Genomic DNA, 27,371 nt, shown 5'->3' on the forward strand with positions numbered 1-27,371 from the left:
GCATCCACACTTATGTCACAGACACTGAGTGGGCAAAACTTTTGCACTGCGAATTGGGGGAGCAACAGGCTTCCCCTGTCTGCATGGAACTAGCAGACCAGTTAGAGCAAGGCCTTAAGTACATTTGTGATGCGGCCCTGGATACCCTCCCCTTGTTATCCAGGGCTTCAGTGTCAGCAGTGGTGCTGAGGCGCCTGATTTGGTTGGTTAAATGCTGGTTGGCTGACCAGGCATCTAAGAAAGCCCTGACGAATTTACCCACCCTTGGAGAGCGGCTCTTTGGAGCCTCATTAGATAACATTAATAAAAATGCCACAGGTGGTAAGAGTACAATACTCTCACAGGCCAGGAAGGCTAAGGAGCCACGCCGTAGGCAAGGACCCTCTTTTTCCGCTCACAAAGGGCTTTTTCGTCCACCCGGGGCTTCGGCTAACCATCCCCAGCCTGACAGGATGACCTCTGAAGGACAAAAACATCCCTGGAACCGCAAGCTGTGAGCAAAAGTGCTACTGCATGAAGGTTTGCCCCCGTCCGCAACTCGTGGGGGGTGGCCTTCAGGAGTTTGCAGCCCAGTGGACCTCTCGGCTGTCCGACCAATGGGTCTGCAATCTCATTTCCTCCGGCTACAAGGTCCTCTTGGCCACCAAACAGATTATTCCCCTCCAGCATACCTGTACTCCCGGCTCGCTGGGAGGCCCTAATGCGGGGTGATGGTACCTGTTCCGGAGTCATAACGTTTCCAGGGGTTCTGCTCCAATCTGTAGTCCCCAAAAAGGAAGGGGTACCTCCGTCCAATATTGGTCCTAAAATCCCTCAATTAATTTGAAAAAGTACAGAGGTTCAGAATGGAATCAGTTCGCTCAGTAGTCTCTGCACTCCATCAAGGGGACTCCCTGGCATCTTTGTACATCCAGGATGCGTACCTGCACATACCTACATGCCTTCGGCATTAAAAATGTCTACGATTTGGGCGTGGCCAGCGGCGGACATGTAGACAGCGTGTCTTGAGAGCTCCTCCGGCACCAAAGAATCCTGCACAGCATCCGACCGCACCGACTCTGTCCCTGTCTCGCAGACACCACCGGAACACCCACCGCCTTCGCCAGGACCCGTTAGAATGGGTCGAAACGGCCCGGCGAGTCATAAATCCGCCGCGGAGCGAGCGGCCTCACAGGCGGGGAACAAGGCCAAAGATGGCGCCGGCGCATCCTCCTCTAATGGTAAGCCGCCGAAATGCAAGCCGCAGATGAAAGGTGAATCCGGCCCCTCGGCTGGTACACAAACATCCTCCAGCAATGCCATTAAACCTAAGCCCCCGACGACCATAAGGAACATTTTGCGGACTCCCCGCACAGTCAGCATACCCCTCCGCCGGTGATGCCACAGGCGGAGAAGGACATGGAGCCATGGGAGGAGGATGGGGCCTGGGAGAAGGATAGTGACCCTGGCGATCCCACACCACGGGCCGACCGGGGGATGGAGGCTGAGGGGACGGTGGAGGGAGAGGAAGAGCTTACTTTAAAACATGTGATGGAGGCTATACATCAATGCCAGACTACACTAACCACACAGATCGAAACAGTCAGACTGGATTTATCCATTGTTAAACATGACATGCAGAAGATTCGCTCTAGGATATCTACTGCAGAGCAAAGAATTAGTGATATGGAGGACAGTATACAACCTATGTCTGCTACTATCCGCACGCACCAACAGGAGCTTAAAGAGCATGCCACTAAATTGGGAGACCTTGAAGACCGAATGCGCAGGAACAATCTGCGATTCGTGGGATTCCCGGAAGGCGCGGAAGGCAGGGACACAGAGCAATTCCTGGAGCAATGGCTGGGCACTTTGCTGGAGCGGGAGGCCCTGTCACCCTTGTTTGCGATTGAACGGGCTCATAGGGTACCTATGCGCCCTATGCCCCCTGGAGCGCCCCCACGTCCCATCCTGGCAAAGTTGCTCCACTTTCGGGACAAAGAATGCATTATGCGTACTGCCCGGAACTTACAAGATATACAATATAACGGAAAGAAGATCTCCATTTTCCCTGATTTTTCTGCTACCACCCAAAAACAAAGAGCAGCTTTCCTCCACGTTAAGAAGCGTCTACGAGAGAAACACCTTCCTTACAGCATGATGTATCCTGCTAAGCTGAGAGTGGTTAATGAAGGCAGAGTACAATTTTTTCTTTCACCCACAGAAGCTTCGGAATGGTTAGGTGGACTGCAATAAACCTATCTTTCTAAGGCATTGCACATACATCGCGGAGATTGCCCTTACCTATTATTACGGATGGATTCGTTGTTTACGGGATGGGGCGAACATTGTGTGAGGTATCTCTGTGTTGTCCTACCCAGGAGTTATGATTAATGCTGAGTTACCCTCACGTTTACCTGGCGGACCTAGATTTGGTGCCCATAACCCAACATAGGATGCGCACTTTTTCATTTTGTTACAACATCAGGTGCCTTTTATTTGCTATGATTTGCCGGGGGATGCCCAAGATTCCCCTTAACTGACCTGACAAGGTTTTACTACTAACTGAACCTGGGAGCTACGTCTGGTCACTCCCTAGACTGAACTGTTTTTCCTTTTTGGTTTTTGGGATGAAGCTTGTTACAGTTGGGGACAATGAGCAGGGAGGGGGGAGGGGGGGAACCTGGATGGTTAAGGTTGGGTTGTTTGTTCTGTTTTTCTTGCATAGACAATGCACGCACAAACTGGCAACGAAAATACTGGTGGAATAGACATGATCGATTTTTGAATTCCTTACACAATGTTCATGATATGTTGGTAGAGGGGGGGGGATGGGGGCTAGGTTTTTTTCTGGCCTGTCCTCTCTCCCCTTTTCTGTTATATGGGCTCTACATCCCACCGATGAGTTTTAATTGTATTACTTGGAATGTCAGAGGACTAAATTCAAAGATTAAGAGATCACTCGTCTTTGGTTACTTAAAGCGTACTAAAGCGCAAATACTTATGCTCCAAGAAACTCACCTGGTGGGATCACGGGTCATGGCCCTAAAAAAGAGATACATTGCACATGCTTTTCATGCAACGTATTCAAATTACTCTAGAGGTGTGTCTATACTTATACTAAGATCTCTACCAGTCCAGATACTGGAAGTCAAGACTGACCCGCAGGGCTGCTATGTTGTGGTAGTTTTACAATACCTAGGAGTGTTATATACTTTAGTAAATATGTATATGCTGCCGCCGTTTGACTTGCAAAGGCTGAGGGCCTGTATGAAGGTGGTGCTTCCCATGTTACAAGGTCACCTCCTTATAGGAGGAGATTTTAACCAGGTTATGAGCGCAGATCGAGATAGGCTCCGCTGCACTAGACCGTCATCCACAGTGTTGAGTGATTGGGCCACGTCCTATGACCTTAAGGAGGTATGGCGTTGGAAGCACCCAGAGTTGCGGGAGTTCTCTTGTGCATCGGCATCCTATAGATCTCTTTCTAGACTGGATATGTTTTTCCTCTCTGGGGCTGCGTTGCCCGGAGTAGAGGAGATTTCCTACTTACCGAGGGCAATATCGGATCACTCACCCCTGCAATTGACTATGAAAACATGCACTGCCTTGGGCGACCGGGTGTGGCGGATGAGCTCATATTGGCTGCAGGAGCCCATGGTGACCTATACCTGTAAAGATGCAGTGACACACTTTTGGCAGGAAAACAGGGATGAGGTCCCCGAACTAATAACTTGGGATGCTTTTAAGGCGGTTTCTAGAGGGGCCTACATGAAGGGGGTACTGGATCTGAGGAGGGCAAATGGGGAGCGCCTATGAAAGTTGGCCTCTCAGCTAAAGGTGGCGGAGGATTCCTATGTCAGGGATCCCTCTCCCCTCTGTTATCAGAACTTACAGAGCATTAGTAGAGAATATGAACTTGCACTTCTTTCAAAGACTCAAAAAAAAGCCCTATACCAACGTCAGCGGATTTTTGAAATGGGCGATAGGAGCGGGAAACTGCTGGCGTTTTTGGCCGCACCGCTCCCTGACCCCATTTTGATCCCTTGTATCTATGATACTTCGAATACACTCAGATACACAGGATGAGATTATGGAGATTTTCCAAAGCTTCTACACAAACTTATATCGTTCCCAGGCCCACTATACCATTCCTGAACTATATGAATATGTTGATATGATTGACTTCCCGATGTTGCCCCTAGAACAGAAGATGTCCCTGGAATCGCCCATTTCTGCTGAGGAGATCACGCTCACCATTAAAAACTTTGCTAAACACAAGACCCCGGGTCCAGATGGATTCCCCATTGAATGGTATCTAGAATATCAGGATATCCTAGTCCCCAGACTGTGTAAACTTTTTTCAACCATTTTTGCACAGCGCTGCCTACCCCCATCCATGAAAGAAGCACTTATTGTATTAATTCCCAAACCCAACAAAGACCCGCATTACTGTGAATCGTACAGACCAATCTCATTAATTAATACGGACCTGAAAATTTTATCTAAAATTCTAGCCACTCGATTAAATTCTATAATTAGCACCCTAATTTACCCGGATCAGACCGGCTTTATCCCCGGAAGATCTACCTATAGTAACGTTTGCAGATTATATACCAATCTACAGACCCCCAATCCACTAACAGTCCCTAGAGCGATTGTGTCTCTGGACGCCCATAAGGCGTTTGATTCAGTGGAATGGCCTTATCTCCTATATGTTATGGAAAAATTTGGCTTCGGACACAATGTTATTACCTGGATTAGAATATTGTATGACCAACCCATAGCACGCCTTCGGCTTAATGGTGTCATTTCTAAACCCTTTAGAATTCATAGAGGCACCCGGCAGGGTTGTCCTCTGTCACCCCTTCTATATACGTTGGCAGTGGAGCCTCTGGCAAGGTTGTTAAGGGGTTCCGCGGAGCTACAGGGCATGTGGATAGGGCCATTGGAAGAGCGTATATCACTATATGTCGATGATATACTGCTTTATTTGTCGAATCCTAAATGTACGATTCCCAGGTTGCTGCAGTTGATCACTGCTTTTGGCGCATATTCAGGGCTGAAGATTAATTGGACCAAATCCATTATATTCCCAATAGACTCAGATTCCCCTGATCAATTACCACAAAACTGTCCTCTGCAGATTGCCACAAAGTTTAAATACTTAGGGGTGGTGGTTCGGCTACCAATCTCAAAGTACATCCCAGATAATCTTCTCCCTTGTATAGCTTCCCTTAAGGTTAAACTTAATAACTGGGTTAACTTACCCCTACGTTGATGGGGAGGGCCAATTTATTTAAAATGGTGTTTTTTCCCAAACTATTATATATCTTAGCAAACTGCCCGGTATATGTGCCCAAGGCGATTTTTCAAGAGATTGACTCTTTAGTATCCATATTTCTGTGGTCTCCTAAAAACCCACGGATAGCAATGACTACTCTGCAATTACCCATAAATAAGGGGGGACTGTACTACTACGCCTCACAATTGGTATATGTACATTGGTGGCTGTTCCCACAATTGAATAATGCTGCAACTGCGGCAGAGGCAGCATTGCTTTCCTCCTATGAGGCACTATCAAACGTTGTATTTAGGGGGGGAGTTGCTGGGAGGAGTGGTACAGACATGATCAAGGTCTCTCTCAAAATCTTTAAAGTATGTCAGACACTGGTGCCTGAAGCCCACCCTACGATATCACCCAATCAGCCCATATTGAATAAAAACTTCATTCCCACACTTTCAAGATTTACCTGCTGCAGGCAGATGGGCTGAAAGAGGCTTAAAATACGTTCACCAACTGTACGAGGAGGGGGGCTTTAAAACATTCCCAACGTTGCGACAGGAGCTGGGTATACCTGAGTCCTGGAGATTTAGATATTTACAACTGAAACACGCATCTGATTCTCAGTTGGGACTCGGGGATGTTTTCTTTCAGAATTCTACATTGGAGGGAGCGCTAGCACGACCAGAGCATGTTAAACTTGTTTCCACCCTTTACAAGGTACTGAATGAACCTAGAGCTACTAGATTACAAATCCTGAAACAACAATGGACGAGGGATATACCTGAGCTTTCAGAGGGTAACTGGGAGGAACTCCTGGATACGTATTTTAGCACTGCTATCTCCGCCAGAGATAGAATGATATAGATACATATTTTTCACAGGATATACTACACTCCTCTACGTCTTTTTCGTATGCGGAAAATACCTACCCCAGTGTGTCATAAGTGTGGTAGAGGGGAGGGAAACTTGTTACATATGCTATGGGACTGTGAGAAGATAAGACCATTTTGGTCTCAGATGACCCACTTTGCTGCGGTCACTTTTGACCCGCCCAATATATGTAGTCCTAAATGGTGTCTCCTCTCTGTATTTGAGGAGGTAGATCTTAGTAGTTACCGTACGCAATTTTTGCGCTTTCTGCTATATTATGCTAGGAAGACTGTACTCTTACAATGGACACAAACCGCAATGATCTCCTTAAACAGATGGAAAGCCTTGATTAATCAGGACATACCGATATACAAAATAACATATGAGGCAAGGGGAAGGGCAGGAAAGTTTCTTAAAATATGGGGAGATTGGGTGGAAAAGGTAGAAACATGTGGAACTGCTGAATTGTGAACCTAACATTATATGAGAATACTACCATGAGACTCTCTTGACCTCAGAGGAATGGGTTTGTGCTTCAAACTTTTTGCCACCTGACTATCTTACATATGCGTGCAACAGTTTGTATGTTTGTTTATTGTTGTTTGGGTTTAGGGGGGAGGGGGGGGGGGAGAAAAAGTACACACTTAATAAATGAAGCACAGGGAAGCTAAAAACGTAAGACTTGATACCATACATGATGTCCTGTTTGTATTACACCCTGATGTACAATGTCTGTTATATCATACCTGTCTGTACCAATTACTAATAAAAAAAAAAAGAAGTTTAAAAAAAAAGTCTAAGATTTGCAGTTGAGGAAGCCCACTACCAGTTTGTGGCTCTCCCCTTTGGTCTGGCATCAGCCCCCCCTAGTTTTTACTAAGGTATTGGCTCCTGTTTTGGCATTGCTGCGACAACGCGGGATCGCAATCGTAGGTTACCTAGATGATCTCCTTCTGAGAGCATCTTCCGCCTCAGAATTAGAGGAGGATGTGGCGATCACCATGCAGACCCTGCAGGAATTTGGGTGGCTGTTGAACCTAAAAAAGTTGGTGATTGTACCGACTTAGTGTTTGGAGTACCTAGGCTTACTACTGGACTCCTTGCAAGCAAGAGTTTTTCTCCCTTCAGAGAAGCTGCAGACTCTGAGCCGCAGTAAAACTGCTGATGAACCACAGGTGGTCGTCGCTATGCTTCTGCATGCGAGTCCTAGGACTCATGGTGGCCTCCTTCGAGGCAGTAACATGTGCCCCGTTTCACACCAGAGTCTTGCAGAAGGAGATCTTGACAAAATGGGACAAATCTCCTTTATCCCTGGATTGACAGATTCAGGTAAGACAGTCAATCTGGGACCTGCTCTGGTGGCTGAGGTCCATGGCACTTCGGTCCGGGAAGTCGTTCCTACCGCTGCATTGGACAGTGATCACAACGGACGCTAGCCTAACCAGCTGGGGTGGAGTAATAGGAGTTCGGTCGACCCAGGGCATCCAGGCGGAGGAGCAATCCAAGTTGCCGATCAATGTGCTCTAGCTGCGAGCGATCAGGCTATGCCTCTCCACATGGTCGATAAGACTTTGAGAGCATCCGATCAGGATCCAGTCAGACAATGCCACGGTGGTGGCATATGTCACTTACCAAGGAGGAACAAGAAGCTTGGCTGCCGCACAGGAGCTCCTTCAGTGGGCAGAGTGACGTGTACCTGCCCTATCCGCCATTTACATCCCAGGAGTGGAGATCTGGCAGGCAGTCGCCAGATGATGGACTCAAGAGAATGGGCGTTGCATCCGGAGGTGTTCAAGCTACTATGCCTGCGATGGAGCACACCAGAAGTGGATCTTTTGGCCTCCCGTCTCAATCGGAAGGTGCAGAGATTCGTGTCCAGGACAAGAGATCCTTGGGCAGATGCGCTGGTGGCTCCGTGGGATCAGTACAAGCTGATCTATGCCTTTCCTCCGCTGAAACTGTTACCACGTCTGCTCCGCAGAGTGGAGGCCGAGGGGATTCCAGTAATACAGATTGCCCCAGAATGGCTCCAGCATCCCTGGTATGCAGACCTAGTGCGCCTGGTGGCGGACGCCCCATGGTGACTGCCGTTACGAGAGGACCTTCTGTCTCGAGGTCCGATTCTCCATCCTGCTTTACCATCGCCGGTTTTAACGGCATGGCTATTGAGAGCCAGGTGTTCAGAAACCGGGGTATTTCGGACTCGGTGATTCCAACTATGCTGAGAGCACGGAAATCTTCTTCTCGGAAGATCATTCATTGTACCTGGAAGGCCTACATCTCCATGTGTGAGGAGAAAGGATAGCGTCCACACTCCTTTTCTATAGCCAGGATCCTGCTGTTTCTACAGCAAGGAGTAGACAAGAAATTGGCTTTAAGCACCATTAACGGACAAATTTCAGCTTTGGCCATCTTTTTTTCAGCGACCCCTTTTATTCAAGGGGTCCGACGTGTAGTTCCTCCGGTGCGTCCACAGTTACCCCCCCCCCCCGTAGGATCTGAACCTGGTGTTATTGGCGTTTCAGAAACTGCTATTTGAAAAGATCCCTCTGTTGACTCAAAGTGGTCTTTCTAGTGGTTATTACATCGACCAGGAGGGTCTGGGAACTGGCGGCCTTGTCTTGCAAGTCTCCCTATCTGGTTATCCACAGGGATAAGGTGGTGTTGCGTCCGCAACCTCCTTTTCTGCCAAAGGTAGTTTTGGCGTTCCGCATCAATGAAGACATTGTATTACCATCTCTGTGTCCTAAACGGACACATCCTAAGGAGGTGGCCCTCCATTCACTGGATGTTGTCCAGGCTCTGAGGGTGTATTTGTCTGCTACAGCTCCCTTTCGGAAGTCAGCCTCCTTGTTTGTTTCAGTGGCTGGTCCAAAAAAAGGCATGGCGGTCTCGTCGGCCACCATTTCCAGGTGGATCAGACAGATTGTAGTAGAAGCCTATGCCTTGGAGGGGCATGTGCCCCCCTTTCCAGTCACGGCCCACTCCACCAGGGCAATTGGAATGTCTTGGGCCTTCCGACATCAAGTGTCTGTTGCTCAAGTGTGTAAAGCGGCAACTTGGTCGTCTTTTCACAACTTTACAAAATTCCACAAGGTAGATGTCGGTGAATTGGCTGATGCCTGTTTTGGCTGCAAAGTTTTGCAGGCGGCCATGTAATTGCAATTGCACTTAAATTTTTTCCCGTTTTTTTTTTTTTTTTTTTGTAAAAAACACAGTACTGTTAAGTTAATGCACTGTTACATTTGTTACCGCAAGTTCTGAACCGGTTTGTGGGTAGTGACTCCCAGATTGAGGAGCACTCTGTTTTTTTTTGTGGGTATAAAAGTTCCTTGCTATTCCCACACTGTTTTTTGTGGGTGAAGTTTTTATACTGGTTCCCAAATGCCATTGTGGGTGAAGTTTTTATGCCGTTTCCCACCCCTCCTTTTGGCACTGCTTGGGGACGTCCCAATGGTATAACAAATGAGCTGTCAGTTGGTGAATGTAAGAGAAATTAGGATTTTTTTTGTACTCGCCATAAAATCCTTTTTTCTCTAGTTCAGACTGACACAGCACCCTCTCCTCCTCCTATTTTTTACATTGTACTGCTTGTTGACATACTGAGGCTGCAGGATCAGGCTGGGGGGGTTGTTACCTAAGGGACCGCCCGTTGGGCTGAACTACAAAGTTCTAGTTTTGTTATAACATATTAACATGTTCTGCCTAGTCCTCTCCTGAAGGTGGCGTAACAACCCGATGGTATAAGAAAAGAGCTGTGTCAGTCGGTGAACTACAGAGAAAAGGATTTTACGTTGAGTACAAAAAAATCCTATTTTTTTTCCTCCATCTAGCAGGCAGACCTCCAGTAAGTTTTGCTTCCTCGAGACAACCCCACCTGGTGGTGGCTTCCAGGTCTCCTCCATGCCATCCCTCCCTCACTCAGTTGATCCCGTCGAATCTTGAAAAAGAAAGGGGGGGTGGCGCATTGCGATTGTTGGAGGCAGGGCTTAGTGCGCCATTGGCGTCCTTCAATGTGGGAGTGTGTGTGTTTTTGTTTTTTTTAAAGAAATGATTCATTTATGCTGGCTGCAAAATTTTCAGAGAGACGTAAGGGCAAAAGAGCATGAGAGGTTTTGGTGATACAGGTATTTCCTATTTGACAAGTTTACTATTTGCATCAGGCTGAGCATTAATGGCAGTAGCTGGACTATTGCTCAAGCAGTGGTTGCGATTTCTTCTGGTAATACCTCTATTTTGTGCATCGGACTATGGTCAGAAGGGGGGTTTAAAAGAGCTAAGGGTCTCCCTCAAACTGTGGAAAGCCTACTCGTCTCTACAAATGGCATCCTCCCCTGAGTGGGGGTGGCTGGTCAGAGTGAGCATCAGGGCCATGAAATGTCTGCAACTGTTTAACACTGCAGCCCCTTTTTTATGATGATTTAAAAAAAAAAAAGTTTAGTGACTTTAATCGCATCCCCAGTGTGGGTCAAAATGCGACATGTTCTCTTCCATTACCCAGGACCATCAGACTGAGGAACTAGGGGTAGGAGAAGATGAATTCTCTCAGGGGACCATGGTGAGGCTGATGACTCCTCTTCTGAGGTGTCAAATATGGGAGAATCGGCTGTTCCAATCTTAAGATTGATGGTGCAATATATTGCTGAATGATCACTCCACATTTATGTACCCTTAACTGAGTGTTTGGGTTCACTAAAGCCTCCTCAAGCTGTGCATGCCTTTTCCTGTCCATTCATTGCTTTAAAAGCTTTTTTTTGTATCTAGAGGATCACTGTCAGAAACCATGAAACAGACTGAGACAGAAGTACAATCAAATCACACTTGTTTATTAATAAAAATAAAAAGGTAAATAGAAAAAAGCATAGTCAAGCATAGCCAGAGTCCAGTAGCCAGATCGGGTAGTCAGCCAGTCCAAAGTTCATTAACCAGATTGGATAATCAGCCAGGCCGGAAGTCAGGGATCCAAGGAGAGCAACCGCAAGCAGGATAAGAAGCCAGGTGGGATGCCAGCAAGCCAGTCTTGAAACAAACAGCAGGAGATGGTTCCTTGTGATGTGACCACCGCTAAGGCAAAGGAAAAAGTGAGCTGGAAGGCTTTAAATAGGCAGGTCAGACGAGCATCATCGGGAACAGCTGGTAACTGTGCAAAGAGAAGAAAGCTGGCAATTAGCCGACAGCTGAGCGGCCAGCCCAGAGGAGGATGGGCTAAGCCAGCCCTGACAAAAGCATTTTGTTTCCCTCCTATAAGGTTTTCACATTTTATCCTCATGTGCAGGAAATTCACTAAGAGGGTATACCAGCAATTAATGCTTCTATATCCTCTGTGAATAAGTTTGACTTGTTCAGCAGACAATTCTCAAATACTTGCGGATCCAACGGATAAAAAGGGAATTTCTGTTGGGGGAAAAAACTTTTTTTTCTCTGGCAGATTGAGTGCTCAGCCTGCACTGCCAGTAATTGCTTAATCATTAAGATACTAGTTTAAACGAGTGTTAAAGGTTATCCAAGGTATAAGGATTATGGTTTACCTAGTTGATCTGTTCTTGATAGACTAGTCGGTAGCCCCCTTAGACCAAAGTATGGTCACCGCTAAGGATGAGTTCAGGCGCGTTCGCATGGAACACGTGCAGAGCCCACCAGGAAGTCGGCGCAGCGCTAATCACAAGCAGCAAGACACTGCCCTGATGTGCGGCTGCAGAGATCAGGCAATGTCTCGTTACCTGTGATTAGCGCTGCGCCAACTTCCTGGCGGGCTCTGCACATGTTCCATGTGAACACGCCTGAGCTCATCCCTAGTGACCACATTCAACTGCCTGGAATATCTAGGTCAAATTTTCATTCTAGGAGAAATCTTCTTTAAAAGGCTAAAATGCTTGGATCCGATCATAGGTTCACCCAGAAAAGATCAGCGCCATAAAGGAACTGATTTAGGTGGTCGACGCAAGATGAATTCTATTCAATGTTGCATGAGGTTGTTGGGAAAGATGGTGACTTAATTTCAAGGCCATTCTTTATGTTCAGTTTTAGACAAGACTGCTGTAAAACCGTATCCTATCGGCTTGGAACAAAGAGTTCAAGCTCTACATTCCCAATGTGTCTGACTCCAAAGCCTATGGCCACATCACCCTGAGAGCGCCCGATCTCATCTGATCTTGGAAGCTAAGCAGAGTCGGGCCTGGTTAGTACCCGGATGAGAGACCACCTGGAAATACCAGGTGCTGTAGGCTGGGTGCTCCGGAGCCTCAGTTTATGGTTAATATCCAAAAACTTCTATGGGGAAAAACCTTCCTCATTTCTGGAAAAGGCGACGTCCAAGAGAAGTGGCCCATATCAGAAATGGCCTTGCCCATTAACATTTTAGAAATTCAGGCAGAGCTCTTGGTCCTGAGGGCCTGAATGTTCAGTTTACAGTATTGTCCTGCCAGGATTCAATCCGACAATGCCACAGCAATGGCCTATGTTAATCACCAAGGGGGCACAAGAAGTTGTGCGGCCCAGAGGAAGGTGAATCATATCCTATCTTGGGCAGAAAACAATGTACTTTGCCTATTGGTAGTCTTCATTCTAGGATTAGAAAACTGGCAGGCAGACTACCTGAGTAGCCAGCAGTTTGTTCCCGGGAGAATGTTTCCTTCACCCCAATATCTTCCTGTCAATTTGTCAAAAATGGGGGATCCCAGACAGATCCGTTTGGGTCCAGGTTCAACAAAGAAATCGACAACTTCGTGTCAAGAAAAAGGATCCGCTAGCATGCGGAACAGATGCCTTGCTATTCCCGTGCAATCGGTTCTCACTGATTTATGCATTCCCTCCTATTCTGCCTGCATCCGTGACTTTGCAGGATCAAACAGGAGGGGAAGTTGTTGATTCTTGTGTCCCCCAGCGGGGCCCAGGAAATCTTGGTATGCAGAGAAAATAAAGATGGCAGTAAGGGGCCCATGGAACCTACCATCAAGGCCAGACCTTCTCTCGCAAGGTCCAGTGTTCCATTCTACTTTTTGCAGTGGCAGATAAAGGGTTAGCCATTAGTACCCTAAAGAGCCAGTTATCAGCACTTGGTGCATATTTGGAAGGCCCTCTGGCCACCAACCCTTGGGTGGTCAGATTTTTCAGAGCACTAGGGAGGCAGAGACCATTTCAAGGCCCACCCTTCCCCAAGTGGGACCTATCTTTGGTATTACAGGCCCTACCGGAGCCTCCATTTGAACCTTTAGAGGATGGTTTTCTAAAAGATTTTACTTTTCAAGACAATATTTTTGTTTTTGCGGTGACAACTGCCAGGAGGGTCAACTAAATAGAGGCCTTGTCAGTCAGACCCCCTTTTTGTGTTGTATTTCCGGACCAGGTAGTTTTCAAAACGGATCTGGCATTCTTGCCTAAAGTGGCTTTGAAGTTTCATAGAAGCCAGGAGATAGTTTTTCCCACATTCTGCCCTAATCCCTCAGGAGAAAGGGAGTTTTTAAATTTCACACATTAGATTTAAGGAGATGTATACTGCAGTATTTGGAGCTGGCGAAAGCAGTAAGGAAGTCGGATTCCTAGTTTATTTATTTTTTCTGGGGCAAGAAAGGTGTATAAAGCATCCAGACGCACTATTGCCAGATGGCTCAGGGTAACCATTGGCCAGGCCTATACGTTAGCAGGAAAAGAAGTTCCTGTTGGTATAAAAGCACACTCTACTAGGGCTATGGCAGCTTCTCAAGCAGAAAAGGCAGCGACGCCAGAGCAAATTTTCAAAGCAGCAGTGTGGTCCAGTTTCGCCACCTTTGTAAAACTTTACAGGGAGGACCTGGTGTTGGCAAACGGGCAAGCCATTGGGTGAAAGGTTTTGCAAGCCGTAGTCCCACCCTAAGTGGTAAGTGCTTGTCTCTCCTCTCATTGTGGCTGTCCTGAAAAACACTGAGGTAAAATTAAATTTGCGCTTACCAGTAACGTCTTTTCCAGTAGTCTTTCAAGACAGCACTAGTTACCCACCCAAATTTATGGGGGGGTCTTGAGGAAGACCTCAACACAGGCATGTGATGGTATGTTATTAATGTGTTCTTGTGTGTCCCCAGCTGGCCTGAGGTGCTCTTAGAAAAAAAAAAACTGTCCGGCAGGGGGAAGTGGAATTTTATGGGCTGGCACAGTGTTTCCTAGGAAGGGGAGGGGCCAAGGTCTCTCATTGTGGCTGTCCTGAAAGACTACTGGAAAAGATGTTACCGGTAAGTGTAAAAAAAATTTTGGCCCCCCCCTCAAAGGACACCCCTTTTTTTTCTTCTCCTAAAAAAACCCCTTAAACCCCAATGACATGGTTCCAGTGGAAGGGAGCTCTTCCTTTCACAGTGGGAAAAGATTGGCCAAAATGTTTTCATCCAGAGGATAATCAGGGAGGGCTATTGGTTATAGTTCAAGGACAGTCCGCCCTCAAGAACTTTTGGAACCTTCCCTCCCTCGGATCCTCAGAAAGCGTTGGCTCTTCTATCTCAAATGGATGGCCTGGTAGACCTTAGCAAGGTTTCTATTTGCACGTGTTTTTTATTTATTTTTTGTTTTTTTTGTGTGGAAAAACAGTCAGACAAATTCTACCTTATATTGAACTTAAAACCATTAAACAAGGGAGTTTACAATAAATTTCGAATGGAAACCATCTTCGCAGCAAAAGTGATTTTGCCTTTCAAATTGCTTTATAGCTTCCCTCGATTTGAAGGATGCATACTTGCATGTCCCAATCCACGAGAAGCCGTAAAAATTCTTGAGGGTGGCAATCAAGTGGGGGAAGAACAACCGCCACCTCCAGTTCAGGGCTCTGCCACTCAGCCTATCAATGTCCCCCAGGATTTTTACCAGTCCTGTTGGAGGTGCTAGCCCCACTGGGATTGAAGGAAATCTCAGTCATCCCATACTTATTTTTTTTTCTTTTTTTCTCCCAGTATGACCCAACTACAGAGGCATCTGTGGGTGGTCAGTCCTTTCCTGAAAAACTTGGTAAACAGAAATCAAACCTGACCCTGACGCAGGATCTGCACTACCTAGCATACAGGGTCAATTCAGTAGCGCGGAAAGTTTACCTCACGGAGGAGAAGGTAAAAAAAGTAAAACGGCTGCCTGGTTTCAAAGCAATCTAACAGTCTATCCGAACAGCCATGTTGGGTCTAGGTCTCTTGGCAACAATCCCAGCAGTACCGTGGGCCCATTTCAGATGTCTCCAGGCCGACATCTTGAGGAATTTGGACAGTAATCAACAATTTTTGGATCAAGCCTTCTGTTTATTTCCAAAAGCCACAATATCTCTGCGGTGGTGGAGGGAGGAGAAAAATCTCTCCAGGGGTCTTCTCTGGTCCTTCCCAGTGTCCATTCGTATCACCACAGATGCCAGTGCATGAGGATGGGGGGCCTACTTGGGGACCAAAGTGGCCCAAGGGTCCTGGTCCAGAACGGAAGTCCCACAGATCGGCCTATTGGAGAGAGTTGGACGCCCTGAGAGCATTTGCCAAGGAGGTAAGGGATTACCAAGTTCAGGTCCTTTTGGACCATGAACAAACTGATAGGTACCACGCTGTCCATCCCTGATACGATTGACGAGCATGATTATTTCTTGGGCCCAGGTTAACCTGGACACAATCTCTGTAGTTCCTCAAAGGGGAGGGCAATCATCTAGCACAATCTCAGTCGCCATCAGGTTCACGAACGTCTCCTGGTGGCTTCCGTTGTGTGAGCTCCTCCTGTCTCAAGGACAGATTTATCTATCCTGCTTTACCATCTCTGGCTTTGATGGCTTGGCTGTTGAAAACCAGGTGCTGAGGGACAGAGGATTGCTAGTGTCTGTGATCCCTACAATGTTCAAGGCCTGGAAATCCACTTCCTGGAGGATTTATTATCGCTCCTGGAAGGCTTACATTTCGTGGTGTGAGGCTGTGGGTTGGCATCTGCGATCCTTTTCTGTATCTTGGATCCTGGCTTTTCTGTGTCAGTCAGAAACTGGCCTTGAGTACTATTAAGGGTCAAATATCTGCCCTTGCCCTTTTTTTTTTTTTTTTTTTTTTTAGCGCCCTTTGGCTACTCATTCGTTAGCACCTTTATTCAAGGGGTTTGGCATGTTCCCCCCCTGTGTGCTCGTCACTGCCACTGTGGGACCTGAATCTGGCTCTCTTGGTCCTTCAGAAGCCACATTTGAGAACATTAGGGAGCTTTGCTTAAGCTGTGCCAGAATTTCACCTTTCTAGTTGCCATTATTTCCATAGGTCTAGTGTCCAAGCTTGGCAGTCTTGTCCTGTAAGTCTCCCTATATGGTTCTCCACAAGGATAAGGCAGTTCTAAGTCCACATCCCTCCTTTCCTTGTGTCCGCAGCCATCTCATTGTAAGGAGGTGGCACTTCATTTGGTGGCTGTAGTTTGGGTGATCCGCGTGTACCAGTCTGCTACAGCCCCCTTTTTGGATCAGATACCTCCCTTTCCCATCATGTCCCACTGCCAGGGCGCTTAGTGCTTCCTGGGCTTTTCAAAACCAAGCGTCCCTTTCTCAAGTTTGTAAGGTGGCTACCTGGTCATCTGTGCACACATTTCCCAAGTTTGGGATCTTCAGATGCCGGTTTTGGACGCAAAGTCTAGTAGGCAGCTGTCTGAGGTTTCTGTTTTCCCTTATGGGAGGTTCTTTTGGGTGGGGTTTTTGTTCTGTTTTGCCACTCCTCATTGGGACATACCTATGGTCAAGAATGTGAAGAGCTGTGTCCGTCAATGAACAGAAGAGAAAAGGGGATTTCTTTTTCCTACTCGCTGTAGTAAAAGCCCTTTCTCTGAGTTCGTTGACAGACACAACACCCTGCCCTCCTTTTTGTACTGCTTTGTGTTGAACTGAGCTGCATATAACCGGGGGGGGTGGTTACTACCAGTTTAGACTGCCCATAGACTGTGCTGTACGTTTTATTTTTATTTTTTTCCTCTGCCTAGTCCTACTGCTGAAGATAGCTCTATAACTCTACGGTCAAGAATGTGAAGAGCTGTGTCACATAGTTACATAGTTAGTAAGGTTGAATAAAGACACCAGTCCATCCAGTTCAACCTGAGTGTGTGTCTACAATAGTCCCTATCCCTGTACACTGCACACTCACATCAGTCCCTACCCTCAAGGAGCCCACAATCCAAGGTCCCCATTCATATACTAGGGCCAATTTTTTTTGTACAGAAGCCAATTAACCTACCTGCATGTCTTTGGAGTGTGGCAGGAAACCGGAGTACCCGGAGGAAACCCACGCAGGCACAGGGAGAACATGCAAACTCCAGGCAGGTAGTGTCGTGGTTGGGATTTGAACCAGCAACCCTTTTTACTGCTAGGTGAGTGTGCTAACCACTACACCACTGTGCTGCCCAGTGTCAATCAATTGACACTGGGCGGCACAGTGGTGTCAATCAATTAACTCTGAGAAAAGAATTTTATGGTGAGTAGAAAAAAAATCGTTTTGTGCAAAAAATGAAAAAAAATTGCTCTGGAGACAAACTGGTTAATGCATGGAATGCATTAAGAAAAAAAAGTGTTTCGGCTTTAGAACCACATTAGGGATGTGTATTATAAATCGCCACCTTGTTTGTGCTGCATTAGTGTGACTTTCATTGTACACAGTGGAATGGAATTAAAAATCTGATTTTTAAAGGTAATTGATTACTCTAGAGTAGGGGTAAGGCAACCTTTTGAGCAGTGTGCCGAAAAATGTTTTCAAAGAAATTGACCGTGCCGATTTTTATTACAAAAGAATTTCTGTACCTTCACACCTAAGGTCACCCCCAATTCACCTGCTCATCTGTCCCACCACTGTAAACCCCCTGCTATTCTGCCCCATCACTGTAACCCCCTGCTATTCTGCCCCATCACTGTAACCCCCTGCTATTCTGCCCCATCACTGTAACCCCCTGCTATTCTGCCCCACCATTGTAACCCCCTGCTATTCTGTCCCACCACTGTAACCCCCTGCTATTCTGCCCCACCACTGTAACCCCCCTGCCATTCTGCCCCACCACTGTTAACCCCCTGCTATTCTGCCCCACCACTGTTAACCCCCTGCTATTCTGCCCCACCACTGTTAACCCCCTGCTATTCTGCCCCACCACTGTTAACCCCCTGCTATTCTGCCCCACCACTGTTAACCCCCTGCTATTCTGCCCCACCACTGTTAACCCCCTGCTATTCTGCCCCACCACTGTTAACCCCCTGCTATTCTGCCCCACCACTGTTAACCCCCTGCTATTCTGCCCCACCACTGTTAACCCCCTGCTATTCTGCCCCACCACTGTTAACCCCCTGCTATTCTGCCCCACCACTGTTAACCCCCTGCTATTCTGCCCCACCACTGTTAACCCCCTGCTATTCTGCCCTACCACTGTTAACCCCCTGCTATTCTGCCCCACCACTGTTAACCCCCTTTCTCATCTGACCCACCGCTGTAACCCTCTGCACATCTGTCTCACCTCTGTTCCCTCTGCTCATCTGTCCTACCAATAAACCTCCTTTCACATCCGCCCCACTGCTCTACCCCCCCCCCTCTCTTTTCTGTCCCATCACTAAACCCCCTTCTCATCTGGCCCAACACTGTAACCCCCTGCTCTTCTGTCCCACTGCTGAACCCCCTTCTCATCTCTTCCACCACTGTTCTTCCCTGCACAACTACAGAGTCGTGAAAGGAAGCAGAGATGAGGCACATCTACCTGTCTTGGCACACTTATCCTGCTGATCAACCTCTTGCATGCAGCTCATGTGCATGTATGGAATGTATGTGATGTACATACAAGCATCTGGAATGGATGTGCAATGATTTGCTCAGGTCAGGGGCATTTTCTGAAAGCAGTGGGACTGTGTGCAGGTTAAAAAGTTGGGCCCCTGCAGCAGAGGAGATGTGTGGCACAAAGCACCACAGCAAAAGTTGTGTACGATTTTCATTGTGCTGAATACTGGCTGTGGCTTAAAGGGACCCAGAGTGCAGTGGTTCAGTAGTAAGTGACGCAAAGGTGCAGGAATAATTTCAACAAATTTCCCAGAAGCTCAACAGTAATTCCACAAACTGTCACCTGATTGGTTTTCTCAATCACAGTGAAATACCTTCGTTCTGAGTTTGGTAGCGGCAACCAAGATAGTCCTCTTCCTCCCAGGTGGTGGATGAAACTAGCAGGACTGTTATTGGCTTTAGCAGTACTGTATTTTCTGGCGTATAAGACTACCTTTTACACTTAAAAAGAATGCCCAAAAATCGGGGGTCGTCTTATACGCCGGGTATACAATGCTGCCCGATGGATGTCAGCACCCAAATGTCTGCTAATACTGTATGTGGCTTCAGCTACAAACAGTATACGCCGTTGAGCCAATACCGGCGAGCGATGTATTCTATTAATGAACAAAGAGTACCCTGCTCGGATTGGCTTTGAGAGAGAGAGAGAGGCAAGGGCTGATGATGCTACAGCCTCTGCCAATCCAAGCAGGCGTTGTATTCATTAAAATAATACACCGCTCACCATACTTCCCTGGGTAAATCCATTCACTGATCTCCTACTACTATACATCCTGCTGTTTGCTTTTGAGGTCCCAGGCACCCAAGAGGGACCGGTAAATCTGGGACATATGACATATGAGGTTATTAAATGCATTTTGGTGGACAATTCCCATAGAATGTAACCCAAAAGTGGTATAGGTTTGGTTAGTGAAAAATTCGACTTTCCAGAGTTGTGGCATTCCACAGATCTGTTTGTGTTATTATTGTTTGATTTACTTTATGACATATCACAGCATGGCGGATGAGTAGTTGGCATTCTTGCTTTTGTGTTTTTTAATGGTTCTAATGTTTTTTTTTAAATGGTGTTGCCTCAGAAGGGGGGTAGTCTTTTACCGCGAGTATTGCCCAAAACCTATGTTTTCACTTGAAAAATACGGGGTCGTCTTATATGCCCAGTCGCCTTATACGCCGGCAAATACGGTAATCAGTGACAGTCGTCCTCTTCCTGGAAACGGGGACCCCCCCCCCAGCAGAATTACACCCAATCTCTTCCCCATTACAAAAGCCGACCATCACAGCTACAGCAAAGTTGGAGAACCAAACAATGTTTCCCATATTTTACAATGTGTGGGGGCACAGTGCCTCCCCCTCAGTGCAGGTGCAGCATGGAGGATTCTGAAATAGAAATGCATTAGTGTCTCACTGATACTTCCCTGTGCTGATGGGGAGGGAGTTGAGTGCCGACAAGAGGCTGTGAGTGATGCTGACGGTTTGTCTACCCCTGCTTTAGAGCTTCTTTGGGGGTTTTGAGGCAGGGTGGTGTGGAATATGCTTTCAAGAATTTTCAGTTTATTTGTAAGTAATTTGGAGAATTTATTATTATTTTTCCATTAACATTGAGTCATTTTATGCTTTTTATCAGTGAAAAAGTCCAATTAACTTTTTCCCGCCCATGTCGTTGTAAAATGACGAACGGCCCCCTATTGTTCTGGAAGGATGCTCCGAGAACGCACCTCGCTCCGGCCTCATTGCTATTAGCAAATTTAGTACTGTGCATCCAGAAAGTTTTCAGTGCTTCACCTTTTCCACATTATGTTAGTCATATTCCAAAATGGATTCAATTCATTATTTTCCTCAGAGTTCTACAATGTCCCATAATGACAACCTGAAAGAAGTTTGTGAAATCTTTGCAATTTTTTTAATAATAAAGAAGGAAAAAAAATCACATGTACTTGATAACAAAATGTGGAAAAAGTGCTGTGAATACTTTCCGGATGCACTGTATGTAAAAAAAAAAAAAAAAACATCCGAGTGGTACAGTGTTACTATGGTGACACTATTACTCTGGTCACAGTATGTAAAAAAAATAAAGAAATGTATTTATTTTTATTAACTATATATATATATATATATATATATATATATATATATATATATATATATATATATATATATATATATATACATATATATACATATATATACATACATATACACGGTCACCAGTCAGTGTCTCTGGTGACCGCCACACCCGTTATGACGACGATGTACTGCACTGGTTTTCAGATATATGTAGCATAGTTTGTGTACTCTATAACTTTTCTACATACTAAATAATTGATTTTGGTCATTTTCACCAAAGAAATATAGCAGAATACAGCTTGGCCTAAATCTACAAAGAAAAATTATTTGCAAAATGTTATAACAAACAAAGAAAAAACATGTTTTGTCTTATGTTTACTGACTGACGCAGCTCCTTTCTTAGACCATCCGGTTGTTACGCCACCTTCAGGAGAGGACTAGGCAGAACATGTTAACATGTTATAACAAAACTAGAACTTTGTAGTTCCGCCCAAGGGGCAGTTTCTTAGACAACAACCCCCCAGTCTGCCTTCTGCAGCTTAAATTTTTTTTTCTGCCTAGTGAAGAAGGACCTAGGAACCCTGCGGGCCCATCGGCCCGTGGGTTTTTTCTTCAGAAGTTGCCTTTTGTGCAAGATTAAAGATCCTGTGATCTGCTATCAACAGCCGGCTGGGTGACAGGCTGGATACCCTTATCTTTGTAGTCTCCCCAGCCTGGCCAGCGAGCGTGTGCTGACCAGAGATCCACCCTGGGTCGGCCACGACATGCCCCCCAGCTCCAGGGGCGGCCAGTGGGTGTAATGCCCTGCGGCACACATATGACCGGGCTACTGATGTCTGCGTCAGTGTGCTGGGCCAGCAGCCACCCCGTACTGATCGGAGAGTGGGTCTGGGATGGAATGTTCTCCAGCTCACCAGGACTGGTAAGTACAACTCCCCCTGCCTCGGTGGGGCTGAGCAGCTGGGCATTCCCTGGGAGGTTGATTCGTAGGTCCCTCACCTCCCTCTCTTCTCTCCCTTTCCCTATCTTCCCTTCACCCCATTCCCTGTGGAGGATGCTGCATGGGCTGTTAAGCGGTGTGGGTGTGTGCGTGCCATAGACAGGGGCTCCCGGGGGGGGGGGGGCTCTCACCTGAGGTGGGGACTGCGCTGGGTAGCTGTACCCTGGATGTCTGTAGGTCTCTCCCCTGGGTGTCTGGAGGCTGTGTCTGCTGATCGCTGTAGCGCTGTTTACCGCCTGTTTTTTCACTGTCCTTCATTGCATAATCATTGTGCATCATTGCACATTACTGTAGTCCGGCGGCCATTTTCCCTATGATTATGTCCTTTATAGTGGATGCTCAGTGGCCATTTTGTTGAAGCCTGAACACGTTTTTCAGCTTCAGCTCTGTACAGTGGAGCTCAGCACAGCGCAGTTTTCTCTGCTGTTTTTTGTGGGTGAAGTTTTATACTGGTTCCCACATGCCATTGTGGGTGAAGTTTATGCTGTTTCCCACCCCTCGTTTTGGCACTGCTAGGGGGCGTCCCGATGGCCTAAGAAAGGAGCTGTGTCATTCGGGGGAACGTAAGAGAAAATGGGGGTTTTTGTACTCGCCGTAAAATCCTTTTCTCTGTAGTTCACTGACTGACAGCACCCTCCCCTCCTATTTTTTACGTTATACTGCTTGTTGACGTACTGAAGCTGCAGGAGGCAGGCTGGGGGCTTGTTACCTAAGGGACATGTTCTACCTAGTTCTCTCCTGTAGGTGGCGTAACAACCCGATGGTCTAAGAAAGGAGCTGTGTCAGTCGGTGAACTACAGAGAAAAGGATTTTACGGTGAGTACAAAAAATCCTATTTTTTTTTTTGCAATATATTTGGTCTTTTTAAGTTGGCAAAAAGAAAACCCCGGTGGTGATTAAATATCACCAAAATAAAGCTCTGTTGGTGTGAAAAAAATGATTTCACATGGGTGCAGTGTAGCATGACCGCACAATTGTAATTTAATATTCGACAGCTCTAAAAGCTGAAAATTAGCCTAGGCAGGAAGGTGGTAAAAGTGCTTGGTATCAAAGTTCTTAAAAATTGGAGTAGCCAGAATCTCGAACAGCTGTGCATGACAGCCAGTCAGCTACTGTTTTTTAATTTCAAGGCAAACTGAACAAGTGGAGGATTGAAGCTTATTATTTGTTATGCACAGCTCCCCCAGATTATATCTGTTCTATCTTTGATAAATTCCCCTCATTCTATTTAAGGCTATAAGAATAAAAATTGTTCAAGATGGCGAACACTTGGGCAAGGCACTGTGAAAAATGTTTGTCATGTATTTTCTCTTTCTTTGACCTTTTAGCTTGCGGAAAATGCTGTGTGTCTGCTTAGGAATCTCTCCTACCACATTCATCGCGAGATCCCACAGGCTGAAAAATATCAGGAAACCCCACAAACCACTAATGCAGAACCACAGAATCCTAGTTGCTTTGGTGTGCGACGGGGTAAAGGTATTGTCTGGATACTGATTATTTTATAATGTTTATAAAATGGGGAACGTGTGACAGCTAAACATTCCTCTGCTATGCTGTCTAACAGAATAAAGAAAGTGAAAGAAGTCATATTTTATTCTTGTTTTTACAGATGCTACCTATTTATTTCTAAAGGGATGTGACATGAGTGAGGGAGCAATAAAAAAAAAAAAAATCAGTAATGATCATATTGTAGCCCCTGAGCCCAAGATAAGATAAAAAAAGGGAATAGAATAAACCTTTTAAGCATAGAAATCTCTCTCAAATATTTGTTTTTGTATTGTTTCTTGACGTTTTTTTTTTTTCTCTTGGTATGTTCAAATATTTGCATTTTTCTCGTTCAAAAGTTTTTATTTTATGTTAAAATAAATTACATGTACAGAATATAAGACAAATTATTTGATACCAGAAATAAAAAGTAGACATATTGAAGTACGGATGATACAAAGCAAAGAATAATTTCAAGAAATTCTCGTGGGAATGACAATAAATTACCTTATATATTTTAGAATTTGAAAGCATTCTTATAGCTGAATTTTAAACATTTTCATCCCAAGAAAATATAAATAGTTTTGACCATAACGTCCTAAGTATGTTTATAGTAAGTATTGTATAGTAAGGTCAGAACATAAAAGGTATATAGGAGGGGAAGGGGAGGGAATAATTCTCCGGAGGAGGTTTTATATATCAGCTAATGTTGTAATTCTATAAAAAATCTTAATCGCCATAACAATAAAACTCGGTTATCAATATTATCAATATTATCTGACGTATAATATTTAATCCAGGGTTTCCATTTGATATCAAACGTTGTCATCTGGCTTTTATAGCAACCATTTTAGCATGGATAAAAGATTGATTCATTCTACGTTTGGTTTCTGCAATATTCACCACATCTGTTTTCCACGCATTGACTATAGTCTGCTTTGCGGCTATCAGAAGTATAAGAACTAATCTGAATTGTTTCTGATTCAGAAAGACTGGTTTTAAATTAAGGAGAGCTATAATTGGGTCTGGAAAGATCTTTTTCCAAATTTATTGTACAATTGGGCAATGCCACCAGGTATGTATATAGGTACCTTTTTCTGGACAGCCACGAAAGCAGAGGCCAGTGTTGTCTGTTGAGAATTTGGCGATTCTCGCAGGAACCAAATACCAGCGTGTGAGGACTTTATATGATGATTCAGACGCCAATATATTTATAGAGAAAGATTTTGTGAAAGGCCATATGTTAGACTAAGACCTAGAATCGATCGTACAATCCAAATCTTTTTCCCACTTGGCCACGTATTTAGGTATAACAGTATTAAAATTGGATATTAATTGTGTATACAATGATGTGATACAACCTTTAGCATGTGGTTCCTTGAGACAAAATCTTTCAAATTGAGAAATATTATGTAAGTTTACATTTAAATTGAGAAGAGGAGTATAGAAAATTTTGATTTGGAGATATCTGAATATTTCTGATTGTGAAAGCTTATATAATTCACATAGATCTGTAAAAGATTTTATTGATGTAGTTGACGTTAAATTATGTAGACAAGTGATACCAGCCTTAGACCAAGTTTTAAAGGTTTTGGGATATTTCCAGGCTGGGTAAAAAGTCGGATTCTTGTGAAAAGATAATAGCGGATTTTGTGGAGATTGCAGACCATGTGAATTTCTATACCTATCCCATATAGAGTGTGCTTAGAAATGGGGTTATTTATAGACTTACGATCTGCAGGTTGTAACCATAATATATTTATAGGAAGAAGAACAAAGTCTACAGCTTAAATGAGGACTCATAAAGGAATCTCTGTAGAAGAGTGATATTTTGTTAATTGAGATAATTGAGCTGCCTTATAATATATGTTAGTCTGGAAATCCCAAATCACCCAAAGCTTTGGGGGGAACAAGTGTTTTTTTTTTTTTTTTTTTTTTCTGTGAAGTCTGGGTTTTATTTTCCCCCAAGTAAATTTCGTTACTTTTTGTTGAATCAGCCTAAGAAAATATGCAGGAATATGTATTGGGAGAGTTCTGAATAAATATAAAAATTTCGGAAGAACAGACATTTTTATGATATTTATTTTCCCAAACCATGATATTTGCATTGATGACCAATTAGATAACGACCTTGTAATATTTTTTAATAGAGCTGGCTAATTAGCTGCAAATAAATCGTAGGGGTTAGGAGTAAACTGCGCACCCGGATATGGAAGGCTAAGATCTACCCACTTAAAGGGTAGTGAATTTTGTAAATATTGTTTCTTGACAAGTGAAATGATTAATGCTGAAGATTTTTGAATATTGACCTTAAAGCCCAAAATAAATGAGAATTTTTGTAGTACAACCATAAGATTTGGAGCCCGAAACATGTGGAGAAGATAGAAAAAGTAGAATATCATCTGCGAATAAACAGAGCTTATGATGAAAGCCACCCATTTCAATACCTGTTATAGTGGGTTCCATCCTAATTCTTTGTGCTAAAGGTTCAATGAGTAAAGCAAATAATAATGGCGAAAGTGGACATCCTTGACGAGTCCCCCTCAGTATATTAAACTCGTCCAATTTGTACCCCGCTAATCTGATATAAGCTTTGGGATCTTAATACAAATTACAGATCCATCGTAAAAAATGAGGGCTGAATACCCATTTGGAAAGGGTATAGTTCATATATGACCATGATACTGTGTCAAAAGCTTTCATAATATCTAAAGAAAGAAAACAAGAGGGAATACGCCTTTTTTTAACGGCATGTGACAGGAGTGTTGCACGTCTAATATTATCTCCTGCTTGACGTAATGGAATGAAGCCCACTAGATCACGATGTATAAGATTGCCTATAATAGTATTTAATCTTTTAGGAAGAATTTTGGCTAAAATTTTTATGTCCAAATTTAGTAACGAAATAGGGCGGTAATTAGACCATATTGAATCGTCTGTGTGAGGTTTAGGGAACATACAGATAATTGCAGTCAGGGTTTCTCTTCTAAAAGAATGACCTTCCAAAAGGGAATTAAAAGTGTTTTTCAAGACTGGAGATAGGGTGTCTACAAACGTTTTGTAATATATGATCGTGTCGGTAGAGATATACAGTATGAGAGAAAATATAATTCGCTCTAGAAGGGTCCAACTCATTATTAGAAGAGTATACATTTTTTAATTGTGTTTTGAATTTTTGTAGTATTTTTAAAGGATTATTTGTGTATACCCCCCCCCCCCCCCCCCTAGAGATTTTCAGACATATCGGTTTCGTTGGGTTCTGGCAGGATTTTAATGCCTTGGCATTGATATAGAAATTGTGTTGTGATCTCTTGATGGTTTTATCCGCTGCTTCAGTAAGGAATAGATCAAATTCCAATTTAGCTTTGTCAAGATTTATTTTGGATAAAGAAGGGTTATTTTGGAATGCTGTGTGACATTTATTGAAATTTGTTTCTAAAGTCTGCCAAAGGATTTTTCGCTCTCTGTTGAATATGTTTGCTATAGACATATGCCATGGAGAACAGGTTTGTGTGCTTCCCATAATGTAGTCAGAGAGACATCAGGTGTGGAGTTATATTTTATATAATCTTTGAGCGCAATTTCAATATTATTTTTATGAGCTGGATATTTGAGTAGGAAATCTCTTAATATCCATGTTGGATCTCTTTTTTTTTTTTTTTTTTTTGGAATTCTAGAGGCAACAGTAATGTAAAGTGCACTATGGTCAGACCATGGGATGGGAATAATTTTTGTAGATATTATTTCTGGAATTAGCCCTATGGACATAAATATATAGTCTATCCTAGAGAATGAGCGATGAGGGAACGAGTAATGTGTGTATTGTCTCTTGGTTGGATTCAATTCTCTCCAAGTATCTACTAGGTTATGTTTTATAATTAGTTTTGATAAGGGTTGTTTGTCTGCTGTATCTGACACTGGGATTGGTGAT

The 27,371-nt window shown here is 44.6% G+C and overlaps 1 protein-coding gene and 1 pseudogene across 7 annotated transcripts in view; both read left to right on the forward strand.

Moving 5' to 3' along the window:
- The window catches only part of LOC143997550 (catenin delta-1-like), a 575,442-nt gene that overhangs the window by 187,007 nt on the left and 361,064 nt on the right, over window positions 1–27,371 (forward strand). For all 7 annotated transcript variants that reach the window (XM_077493212.1, XM_077493213.1, XM_077493214.1 and 4 more), the window contains one exon: window positions 23,284–23,431. In XM_077493212.1, coding sequence (XP_077349338.1) covers window positions 23,284–23,431 — 148 coding nt within the window. The remainder of the gene's footprint in view (window positions 1–23,283; window positions 23,432–27,371) is intronic.
- On the forward strand, window positions 12,245–12,363 carry LOC143999709 (5S ribosomal RNA; annotated as a pseudogene).

The sequence above is a fragment of the Lithobates pipiens genome, unplaced genomic scaffold (genome assembly GCF_037356315.1).
Source record: "Lithobates pipiens isolate NorthernLeopardFrog02 unplaced genomic scaffold, aLitPip1_a1.2 Scaffold_19, whole genome shotgun sequence".
Classification (NCBI taxonomy): domain Eukaryota; kingdom Metazoa; phylum Chordata; class Amphibia; order Anura; family Ranidae; genus Lithobates; species Lithobates pipiens.